General features: G+C 31.5%; 1 protein-coding gene and 1 long non-coding RNA gene across 2 annotated transcripts; both read left to right on the forward strand.

The window, feature by feature from the left end:
* Positions 1-2433: 2433 nt before the first annotated feature.
* LOC143048277 (putative serine/threonine-protein kinase DDB_G0280133) lies at positions 2434-10040 on the forward strand. The gene is made up of 2 exons (XM_076221866.1): positions 2434-2583; positions 8949-10040. Exons 1-2 carry the CDS (start codon positions 2509-2511, stop codon positions 9894-9896), a joined length of 1023 nt encoding a protein of 340 aa, XP_076077981.1. The 5' UTR covers positions 2434-2508; the 3' UTR covers positions 9897-10040.
* On the forward strand, positions 6750-8571 carry LOC143048276 (uncharacterized). The gene is made up of 2 exons (XR_012969778.1): positions 6750-7601; positions 7982-8571. It is a non-coding gene; the product is annotated as an uncharacterized LOC143048276 (long non-coding RNA).
* Positions 10041-12878: the final 2838 nt, after the last annotated feature.

Consider the following 12878-nt stretch of genomic DNA (forward strand, 5'->3'; position numbering starts at 1 on the left):
TCAACAAACTGCATGCCACAACGACACTGAAGAAGGTATACAAAATTCTGGGTTTAGTAAGTTACATTTCAAAATATAGTGTACACAGACCCAGTGAAGTGGCAAGTAAATATTTATTCAGTACTTGCAACAACTCATTGTTTTATACCCGTTAACAATTAATATTTTGTCTGATGTGACTTTACTGTTTTTACATGAAATTTTGCAAACTTATTCATTTGCTTTTGATTGAAAGTGAAAACCTTCAGATACTTACTTGTAATTTTGAAATAATTAGATTTAGTCTGGGTTGGATAAATGGCCTAAATAAATACGAGGAAACAGAATATAAAGAATTTTTAGTAATGTTTTAAATTTTATTTAAAAGACCTTAACAAAAGCATTAGATATGGTCTTTTCTCACGTAGGAGAAAGGTCTTTTATACATTATATTACTCGGCCAGGTTACATTCTTATTTAGAACACACAAAATAAACAGTCAAACAGTGATGTTTCATACTGATTAAACATTGTGAACTCAGGGCTTTTCGTGTATTCATCCGTGGTTGTACCTACTTAATTAAATTCACGAAATATGTGATTCGTGTCTTCAAACTTAAAAAATAGCATGAACATAAAACACTGTACTATGGCCTATACTGTTCATATGCTGTATTTAAATGTTCATCCTGTCTGGTTTAATTCACAATTGTACGGTTATTTGCAGATGACTTTTTGTTTCTCCACAAAATACCACAACGCTCTACATGAAAACCTAGAAGGCATTCAGAAAGTGGACTCTGCTATAGATTCATTAATAGAGATAACTTTTTTTTAAAGATAATACCTTCGTTCTTACTGAAAATGAAATTAACCATGTCTAAAACAGAATGAAACTGATAATACCGTATTGGAATTATCTGGGTAGATTTTTTTAATATGATGAATTGGATTTCGAATAAAATGGCATATTGGCCGATATTTAGGTGGAAAAAAGAGGTATTCGTCACTGAACGGTATGTGCTTTTATCTGAATAATAATAGTAAAATGGTTGGTGGATATGCTGTCTTTACTAAAGGCTTTAGGAGTCAGGCCACCAATTCACGACCTACAATTTAGAATGTATGTAAAAGAGACTTGCTCTGACAAAAAGTAGTGATTTTTTATGTCCTTAACCATCAAATCTGCAAAAATAATTATTTGGTGCGAGAATAATATATTTAGACCATTTCATCCAAATTTTTCTTGTTAATGAGTTCGCATTTAAATCAAGGGTTAATGAGGTCCATAGTACACTAATTTAATATTTCCAGAAAAAAAGGGTTACATTTAGTAGTACTTATCTTTCAAAATTCAATTCTTTCTTGAAAGACTTCTGACCGGAAACATGGCTTGAAAACGGGAATGTAGAAATGTGATACATGGTTTCTATGAAGTTAAACTTAAGGTGAAATAAATTCGCCAGAAAACTGTTCAAATTGGAAAATTTGGTTGACAGATGGTGATTTTGAATTGGCGGTGTAAAACCAGATGTTTATCTCTTCAAGCATTGTCAAAAGACAGCAATTGTAATTTTTTTTTTGTTCAATCAGTAAAATGCAGTAAATAATTCTCTACACAAGGAAATATTAGATTTTTTAGCGCGATTAGCAATCGCACAATGAAACGAGACGCCCGAAGAGTGAGAATGAATATTCCGTCCAACAGATTTAGTATAGCGACGTCATAAACGACGGTATTAGAATTTTTAAAGTATGAATTTTGCAATGACAATTTATTAAACGTCTATTAGTACATAATATCGCCAGGATATAGGACAATAGATTTCCATAACAGTTTAGTTATGTTTTAATTTGTCAAAAAATATCAAGTTAAGTATCGATAAAAACAATAGTCTTAGATCTTACCAAATGTCAGTATCTTGGAGCCAGACTAATATCGGTTAAACGGTAAACAGTGACAGTCTTGTAAAAGCTGAAAATATTCATACCTGATTAAGATCGATTAACAAAGTACATAAAAATCCCCTTGAATATCCTTGCAATAGTTACCGTTGTACGTTAGTTAAGCACCAATAATGGTACACTACCTTAGTGCTTTTTGTCAAAACCTTTTTTTGGGGGGTGTCACTGTGGTTTTTTTTGCTTGTTGTGGGCTGAAACTACTATACTACTATAGTAGTCTCAGTTGTGGGCCAGTCACGGTGGGTGTGGGTGTTTTTTTGTTAATATAGGAAACCGTTTTCAAATTAGAACTTGAAAAATTAAGAGAAATTCCAAAATAGTACCCCTGCCCAAAATGAAATGAAAAAAAATGACACGTCTTACTGGCTTTACCACTCAAGCATTTATAATAAATAGTCACTAAATCACCCATGCCGGCTTAATTTCTAATGCGGATTATCTACGTGTCTTAGTCGATACCTGCTTTTATTTTTTGTAAATCTGAACAGGTGTCGCTGTCATCGTACGTAACTTCCTGTTTATTTTTCTTTCATCGTATTTCAAACGACGATATTAGCTAAAGTTATGGCTAAAGATGATGAGACAAAAGCGAAAAAGAAGCATAAGAAACAACGACATCGTTCTTCTAGTCCGGAGAAAGTAATCACTTTAAAATCTTTTATTTGGATAGACAGGCAACGGTGAACCCTACTGAAGTACTGAGTACTGTAAAAAATTATTTGGTTTTGACCATATGATCCTGAACATTGTTTATCCATATTTTATAAGGGACGACATCAAAAGTTCAATGAAGGATAAAAAACTTAATTCACATAGTTTTTTCGCTGACCCCCCTACCCCCCCTCTTAACTTAATTTGGAAAAAATTGATTGACCAATAAAGGGCATATATGCTTTCAGAGTATACCTTTTGTATCGGATGTTGTTTTCTCCTCAACAATGTAATTTTGTTTTGTATATTGACTTCAACATCTCTTTTATTAAAAATGTGTGAAGAAAGTGTGGGTGTAAATTTATGCATTGGGAAAGATACGGCTAAATCATAATTTCATTAACAATACAATCAGCATGGATTCTGCATTTTTCATCTGTCCATTGTGGTTATGTTTTTTCTCTTCAAACAGCTCAATATTTCATATAAAATATATAGCTTTGAAGTAAATATTGTGCCAACAGCGGAGAGAGGAAAATGCACAATTCAAAATGAATAGGATTTGTGTTATTTTTATTTAATGTCTGTAGAACACTGTCACTCTAAATTTTAGAACCCGCATCATTTTCCTCTACAAAATTATACATCATCTTGTTGCCGACAGACCTACTTACACAATCTGATACAAGAACAAGACAACATTCACATATTTACTCTTTCAGACCCATAAAAACCACTAAAGACTCATATAAGCACTCATTCTACCCTAGAACAATCTTGCAATGGAACCTTCTCCCAGTAGCTGCAGTTCAATGTACTACTCTTGAAAGCTTCCGAGAACAGATTCCAATATCTGTTCTCAATAAACATCTAAACATTTAAATAAATTCCACAATGAATAGTTTTAACCAAAATGTATAGTTCAAAAACAGAAGAAAAAGAAGTTATGTTGAAATTTTTATTTTTATTTTTGTATTATTCACTGTAAATAAAATTTATATCCCACGCACGCGCGGCATAGATTAGTAAAATCAGTGCCCGGCACGTTAGCATCAGTATGTTGATGGAGTGCTGAATTAAAAGAAGAACCAAAACAATCTGTGTTGATCTGTATATGATTTCATATCATTCAAAATTCACGATCGATTAATTGCGTTTGAGCGACATAGATAATGGAATCAATTTCGTCCCTATACTTTCGGCCATAAAATTGTTTTCCGGTACGATTTGACGACTTTCATTTAGTTTGAAAGCCCATGTAAATGTTAGGGGCGAATTTGAACTTGTATTTTTCATTCCGAAAATCGATGTCGGATAAATAAAACTTGCAGCGATTTTTACCCCCCCACCCCCAAACTATTTGAATAAAGTTTTTTATCCGACATCGATCTTTTGATGTCGTCCCTAACCTATTGAGGAATATGCAATGTAGAAAAAACCAAAGACATTCCATAATATATATTTCCATTATATGCGGCAATCGACCTGTTAGAGATCACACAGTCTGTAAAAATTATTATTTGAACAGGTTTAAGGTTCATCATAACAAATGGACAACTACAAAAAATGTATGGCCGTATTTTTACCTCAAAAACTACTCTGTGTACAGACTTACCTGTGCTGTTTGAAAAGTTTTAATGCCTAGCATCCACTAGATTTATAAAAGTTAAATGCATTTTGTGTTTAAGAAAGATAAAATCTGTCTTGGTTTTTGCTGGGCATTTTTTTTTCTTTCTTCAGAAGGTGCAAAAATAAACAAACACCTGCATTACTTTGATACTGTCCACTCACTGACTCAGATAAACTCTTTAACTCACCTATAGTTGTGAAGATACCTGGTGTCCATGTCAATTAAGGACAATGAAAACAATACAAACCGGTTTATTACCTGAGGGAGCATCTCATAGTTGTTCCACAACTTAGTCAATTTTCACACCTTTTGCATGAAGAAAAAAAATGCCCATCAAAATCCGAAAGAGATTTTATCTTTCTGAAACACAAAATGGATTTAACTTTTTTATATCTAGTGGATGCTAGGCATTAAAACTATTCCAACTTTACAGGTAAATCTGTACTCAGAGTAATTTTTGGCATGTAAATACAGCCATATTTGTCCGTTTGTTATGATGAACCTTAATACACCTTATCGCTAATCCTGGCTGACCCGGCCACTTGAACTTTTGACACACCATACAACAATCACTTTTCCATTGTGGCGTCAGACGTTTTGTATTATGACATCAAAATTTTACGGGAACCTGTGTTATATCCAGTAATGGCAGACAAATAGCAATAAGGTGTATAGACAATGGTCAGGAAAACTGGGATATTGCCTGTTTTCTGGGAACACTCTTTCTGGTGTTTAAAACCCCAATTTATAGGGACTTTCAATTTATGGCATAAGATCTACACAAGCACACATTTTAACTGCATCAGAAGTATTTGATAAAACTCGGTACGAATCCTGGTCCCTTTGCGCCCATTCAAGTTCGCACCCACTCATGTTCGCCCCCTTTCACTCTCGCACCCTACATGTTCGAACCCAAAATTCGTTCGCACCCTACATGTTAGCGCCCAATTTTAATTGGTTTTGTGTTGAATAACTTTGTAATCAAGTTTTGGCAAGTGTATTCTTAAAAATATAATTGTTGTCATTGTCTCAAAATATTAAAAGTGAGAAAGCATTTTTTTGTGTGTTGAATAAATCTTAATCATATTTTGGATAGTGTATTGTTAAAAATAAAATAATCCTTTCTAAATAAAATGGAATTCTGTCAATGTTTTATTTTATGTTAAATAACTCTTCATCATGTTTTGGTTAGTGTATTGCTATAACTTTGTTTCATTGACTTGTTTCAAAATGAAGTGAGATTCTGCAGACTACGATCAAGCTGTTAAAAACAATTATCTTTTGTGTTTTTCATTTAAAATCTTCAATGTTTCACGCATACCAATCTATAAATACATTCAGTATTTACACCAAAGCAATTTAAAACAACAATCATGATTTTCAAATTATTCAACTGGAATTTGAATTAAAATTGGGCGCGAACGTGTAGAGTGCGAACAGACCTTGGGTGGGAACGTGTAGGATGCGAAAGTGTATTGGGCGCGAACAGACCTGATACCACTCAGTACAAAATTGTATTTCACAGGGTTCTCGTTAAGAGGTGTATAAACGTCTTGGACGCTTGTAAATTGAGCTGAAAGAGTCATTTTTGAAACCCTCATTGCATCACCTGAGTCCCAAACTCATTGTTTTCCCTTGAAGCTGCATGATCGTCGACATTGTTTTGACAAGAAACTTAGCTGGAAGTCGATGTTGAAAGATTAATCATAAATGTGATGCGTAGATCAATATTTTTATTGATAAATATTTTTAAATAAAAAGTCAAAGAAGTCTGTTTTATATGTTGTAATGAACAATAACTATCAAGAGATCATTAACTTTATTTAAAAAAAAAAAGAATTGAATGCTTCTTTTTGAAACTTTGTTGGGGTGAAAAAGCGTTGACCGAAGTACATTTTGTATGAACATGATGAAGCGCGGAAACGCTTCATTCTAAAAATGTGCGCACGGTCAACACTTTTACAAGTATATGAAGTTACAAAAAGAAGCATTCAATACTTATAATTACATTTTTTTTTAGCAAGGATCATGAAAACACGATTAATATCAAGTTTTTATTTAATTTACCTGTGCACTTTATTGAGGGACCTCATGTCATCAAGAATGAAAAGTTGTATTGTGTAATGCAACTGCTTAAGGAATAACATGTGATGTGCAGTTAGCCAATCAGAATAAAGTATTTTAATGAAACATACATGTACATCATTTGTACATTTAATGTAATTATTGATACATGTACATGTATAATGAAAGCAAACCAATCTAACATGCAATTTTTTAGTTTTATTTCTTCATACATTTGTACATTTTATTATATTGAGACACAAAAAATTACATGCAATCAGCATCCTTGACTCAGCATTTCTAAAAGTGTTGAGTGCCAGGACCAATCTTGAAAAATTCATAATGAGAACCCTAATTTCATGAATAACAAAACATGAATAAGTGAAGCCTTGATTTTCTAAATCTCAAAAACATTCAAATCTTCTGTTTAGGAGTCAATTGTCTGAGATCAAGCTGACAGACATGGGGTAATTGAAATATGTAATTGTAATTGACTGTAATTAATTACAATTTATCATGTAATTGAATGTAATGTGTAATTGAGCATTTTTTCAATTACATGTAATTGAATGTAATTAATTACATAGCCAAAATTGCCTGTAATTGACAATTACTTTTCAATTACAAGTCAATTACATTTGAAATTTTGGATCAAAAGATTAAATCTTGTGTTTTCTCAAAAAATTATTAAAAGCAATAATCTTAACAAATGTTGTAAGCTGACAAAGAAAAGCCTTCACAGTATACTTTCTGTATTAACACAACCATGGTAGATTCTTCATTTTGTATTGAATGATAAAAAAAATGTAGACACATGCCATAATTTTAAAAGAAACCACTAGGAAGTCACTGTCTTGACCTTAATTAGTAGATTTAGATAGATATTTTAAGACATTGATTTAACATAATTAACTTTATTCAAGGACTTAAATAACCAATAAATATAACCTCTGGCTATTTGTTTTATTACAAACTATATAATGACTGTTTTTATAACAGTTATGTTAAACAGATATAAGGCTAATTAGAGAGAGATAAATATACCCCTAGGGCCTATAGGTACATGTTTAAATTCTTGAAGGGATAATGCATATGACAAAATCTCACTTGCAAAATTTGTTCACTATATATATGAATGTTGAAAGAAAACATTTTATCAGATTTAAAAATGAGCTCCAAGAGTGTACTGGAACATTTTACTGTTCCTGATGACTTCCAAAATGGAAATACTTTCAAAGGAAAATGTATGCATTGTGGCACCCTCATTAGTGGAAGTTATAAAGTTACATCCAACTTTGTTACACATATGAAGGTAATACTATATAAGAATTTTAAAAATTAATAAATTCATAATGCTTCTTTTTCATTTCTAATCAGATTTCATTTATCTTATATCCTCTAATAGCTTACATTTAAATTTGGAAAATATTTTGTTTATTAAATTAATTAGTTGTGATTAAAACTAAAGTTTATTTTTGTTTTAAGAAGTCAGATTTCTAAATCACTTATTTAAGATAAATAATTTGAATAAGCTGGGATAAAAATGAAAATCATTTCAAAAAATAAAAAATAGTGCTCTTTTTTTGTATCATTTACAATCAAATAAATTTAAATAAATGTAAAATTTCAATAGGTAAATTAAAACAATTTAATATTTTCAAGATATTAAATAAGGCCTTTTGTAATTTTCAGAGAAAACACAGAGATTTGTACATTCTGCATTCTGAGAATAAAGAAATTCAACCAACATTGACACAATGCATAAAAAAAAGTGTAAAATATTCACCGTCTGATCCAAAACAGTTAGAAATGACAAATGCTCTTATAATGTTCATAGCTGGGGATCTTTTACCACTCTCTATTGTCGAAAGAAAAAGAAACCCTTCAGGGATTTCTGTAAGTTCAGAAATGGATGATTACTTGTCAGATAATTGTATTGATATGTCAAAAGACCCTCTTTTGTATTGGCATAGTAACTGTCAACGTTTACCACGTCTAGCTAAGTTAGCAGTGCAATATTTAGCTATTCCAGCCACATCTGCACCAGTTGAACGCTTATTTAGCACTGCTGGAAAAACATTTAGGCCGGAAAGGTGCAGACTGGCTGATGGAACATTTGAAAAGCTGATGATGGTCAAATGTAATGGGAAAATGCTTAAATAAGTTATATGACACAATACAAAAATGTATATACTAGTTGAACACTGTCTAATTGTTATAACTATAGAGCAATGTATAATACTTATGTACATATCATAGAATAAATGCATGTTTTCAATGTTTTATCTTAAATTTCCTTTCAAATGTAATTGAAGTAATTAATTACATTTGCCAAGTAATTGGAATGTAATTAATTACATTGGTAAAAAAAGTCAAATGTAATGTGTAATTTAATTGAAGATTTTGTCATTGTAATTGAATGTAATTAATTACTTTCAAATGTAATTGACCCCATGTCTGCAAGCTGTATCCTCCAGGTGTAACTGACCATACTATACATCATGTACATTTGTAACTGAATTACAATGTATAAATTCACTTCTATTGAAAATTTATATTAATTAAAGTTACTGACTGTACATGTACAATTTATGTTTCCATAATGCAAGTATACACAATGTCTATTAATTATAAGTGTTTCTTTTTTTTTTGCTTTCAGATGAAACATGAAAAACATAGACACAAATCTGGAAGTGAAAGCCCTCCAAAGAGAGTTAAACGAGACCATCACAGATCACCTGAAACTCAGTCAAAAAATGTTAAAAAGGAACGAGAATGGTCACCTCATCATTATGAAAGGGCTGGATATGACAGAGATCACCATCACAGACCAGACAACAGACATGATCACAGACACAAAAGAAAGTATCCCGACAGTGATGAAGAACATGGAGAGCCTCAAAGACGTCATCATCATCACCATCATCGAGTTAAACAAGAGAGAGAAAATTCTGAAATGCATGATCAAAGACAAGAAAGGAGGCATAATGATGACAGAAGACGACAGGCGCGAAAACAAAGGGGAGGTAATCCGTTTGATCAATCTGAAAATGAAACATTTGGTACTGGAAGAGAAGAGACTAATACTGAGGAAGAACCAAAAGATAAAGATAAACCTGATTTTGAATTATCAGGGAAATTAACTGAAGACACAAACAGTTATAAGGGTGTTGTTATCAAGTATAATCAACCACCAGAGGCAAGGAGACCAAAAAAGAGGTGGAGGTTATACCCTTTTAAAGGTGAAGAAGCATTACCTGTACTACACATTCATAGATCTAGTGCATATTTGATAGGGAGAGAGCGTCTTGTAGCGGACATTCCTATTGATCATCCTTCTTGTTCTAAGCAGCATGCTGTTTTACAATACAGACTCGTCGAGTTTGAACGGTCTGATGGAACAACAGGACGTCGTGTGTGCCCATATGTTATTGACTTGAATTCTGCCAATGGAACATTTGTAAATAATCAAAAAATTGATCCAGAAAGATATGTAGAGTTAATGGAGAAAGATATGGTCAAGTTTGGTTTTAGTTCCAGAGAATATGTTCTACTTCATGACAAAACAGACACATCAGGGTTAAACGATGAAGGGGAATCAGACTGAAATGGTTTTTTTTTATATCAAACCTGTCAAAAATTACATGTACATAAACATTTATTGATATTACAAACTGTAACATTGTTATCTGAGTACACAGACATTAATTATAAAGCCAAACAGAAAGTTTTCAGGTCAATCAAGAAAAGCATTTTAAGAAATAAGTGTTGTTTTTGTGACTTTCTAGTTATCTGTTTCTGGTACTTTCTTTTATCATGTTTATGTTCCTTAACATGCTAAAAGAATTTTGAATACTGTGGATTCATTTATTTTCGTGGGTACCAATTTCTGTGGATTAAGGAAATCTTACATGTTCGTTGATATTTAATTTCGTGGTTTTGCTGAAATCTGCATGCCAGCCTATAGAAAATTTGCTATTCATTGAACATCTAATTTCGTGGTTTACCTGTTCCCACGAAATCCACGAAAATTGATATACAACGAATAATAATGAATTCACAGTAATTGCTTATCCACATAATCTGGTCAGTTGTCTGAATGTTATTTGTAACATTTTATTTTCATATATAATAGAAAAGATGGGATACATGTATGTATTTTCACACTCTATATATGCACTTGTACATTTAAAAGTAAAGGGGCAATAACATTTGTTTTATGTACACACAAAAAATGCATGTACATGTAGATCCAATTCTTTGTACAAATGATTTACTTTTGTATGAAACATGTACATTGAACACATGTGCATTATTTTATTTTATTTTCAAATATTTCTTGAAATGGTGTACAATAGTATATTTTAACCAATTAGTCAAAATTGAAAAAAAGTGTTTTCAGTATTTTTTTAGCACATATTTTTGTATGTATACATGGTGTATGAAAGATTGAATAATTTGTAGAAAGCATTTTGACTCTGACATAAATACATTAATATTGCACATACATGTAAATGTAAAATTGGGATTAAGGTACATGTACTTGACTAAAATGATAAGCTTTTATAGAAAATCATTTACAATGGATATTTATCAGGATCAAAATTAATAAGTCTGTTGGAATTTGATCATCTTAGATCTTCATGTACATATGTATGCTATATTTTGATAATAAATATTGTGAACACCTATGTACAAATGTATGTGTAGGTAAAAGTGTATATATTTTTATAACTCAAACAAATACACTATGTACTAGTATTGTATACATGGTAAACATGTACATCTACAGGAATGGCTTCAATTATGTTGAAAATAAAGGATCTCAATTAATATCATTTTGAACTTGCTCTTTCGTCATGTTCATCATAGGATGTGTGTTACACACATATTTTATTACAAATTATATAAATGATACATGTACGTGTTCAGATAAAGTTTTACTGTAGATCTTAAAAATGAAAACTTAAAGAAAAAATATTTGAAATATATTTTTTATGACTGAAGGTACACAATATACATTCATGTACATGTGTATTCAAATTTCTTATTTTAAGGTCATGAATTTTGATAAAATATTAAAATTGTACTGTGATACACATTTGAGAAAAAATATTTAGTATGAAACAACTTGCCGTTTTGTGCTCAAAACATTTACAATTTATTGGTGAAAAGTTAGTCTGTTACTTGTTTTTCATGTAAAACAAATGTTTGAAACTTATGCACACAATACTTACTTCCACAAAAATCAGGTCAGGTACACATTTGGGTAGCATCACTTTTACCATTCTTCAATAATTTCTCTTTTTAACTTTATATGATATGCAAGCATCATCTGTGTCCCATGGACACATTCCACATTTGTTTATCAAGGTTTCCTTGTTAATTTAAAAATCAGTATAAATTGAACTGAAAGTAAACCTTGTGTTGAAGACTAGATATAGGAACCCCCACATTTACATATTTTCTTTCTTTCTATTAGTTTTAATTGATGCACAGTCTACCTCGGGAACTGGTAGAAACTGCATTTTTTGGCAAGTTTATTTCTGAGGAGTGGATATTTTCAAAGGGGTTTTTATGACCTGATAAAGCCTTTTTTGGTAAAGCAGACAACAGTTAATCAATTTAAGGGTAGGTTAAGGTAAAAACTGGAGAGGTAAAAAAATGACTGAAGAGGTAAAAAAAAAATTGAACAAATATAAATTGTACTTAAACAGGCTTTAAGGTAACTGGTTTTTAAAAATGAATTTGTCTTCAAACATGTAAAAACTTATTCCAATAAATAATGAAAAAGAAATTGTTCATTTTATAATTCACGCAAGATATATAGTGTTACATGTATTAAAAAAAATCAAAATTGCTTTATAGTCAAGAATTTTGTACACACAATGATAATCGCAGTAAACAAAGGTGATGGACAGTTCAGCAAATCAACAAACAACATGTTGTCCAGACAGGAGTACAGGCACACAATATAGTACCAGCTTTGCCTTACTTGACCATGGTGAAACACAAAAGGCCTACACATAAAAGAACAAACAAGATAACTACTTATCTTAACTAGGAAATAAAAGATCTTACATAATATTGAAAGTAGGGTCTACATTTATTCAGTACATCAGGAATCTATTTGTGAGAGCAACATACAGCTGGTTTAAAATCTGTTGTTAAGGAGGCTCGCGGGTATAAAATTTTCAGAAGATATTAAACTTTTATTTTTTTCATTACAAATTTTATTTATTACTTGACTAGTTGTTACTTTATATCATGAAGATTGGTCGTGGGACTCGTCATATTTGGTTTGCCTTGTGAGCAGCAACCCTCTATCAATAAAATCATGATTGGAAATTCAAGCACGGGAATATCGTATTAATTGGGAGATATCTACCCCGTAGGCAGGTGCTGCTGGAATGTTGCTAATTAGAAATGGAAATTTAAAAATCATCTCTTTTGTCGTAAAGTTTTGTTTTCGACTGACCCTCATTGTCAATTTCTAGATGTAAGTCAAAATATGTGGCCAACTTAACTGTATCTGTTGTATCCTTTATCTTAAGTTCGATGGGATAGATGCGTTTAACATAGCCACCAA

Source organism: Mytilus galloprovincialis, chromosome 10, assembly GCF_965363235.1.
Source record: "Mytilus galloprovincialis chromosome 10, xbMytGall1.hap1.1, whole genome shotgun sequence".
NCBI classification, from domain to species: Eukaryota; Metazoa; Mollusca; class Bivalvia; order Mytilida; family Mytilidae; genus Mytilus; species Mytilus galloprovincialis.

Excerpts from the sequence above, each read along its gene's own strand:
- LOC143048277 (XM_076221866.1), top strand. The coding sequence starts at position 2,509 with ATGGCTAAAGATGATGAGACAAAAGCGAAAAAGAAGCATAAGAAACAA. Across the intron at positions 2,584-8,948 it reads GTTCTTCTAGTCCGGAGAAA|ATGAAACATGAAAAACATAG; the intron begins GTAATCACTTTA and ends TTTTGCTTTCAG.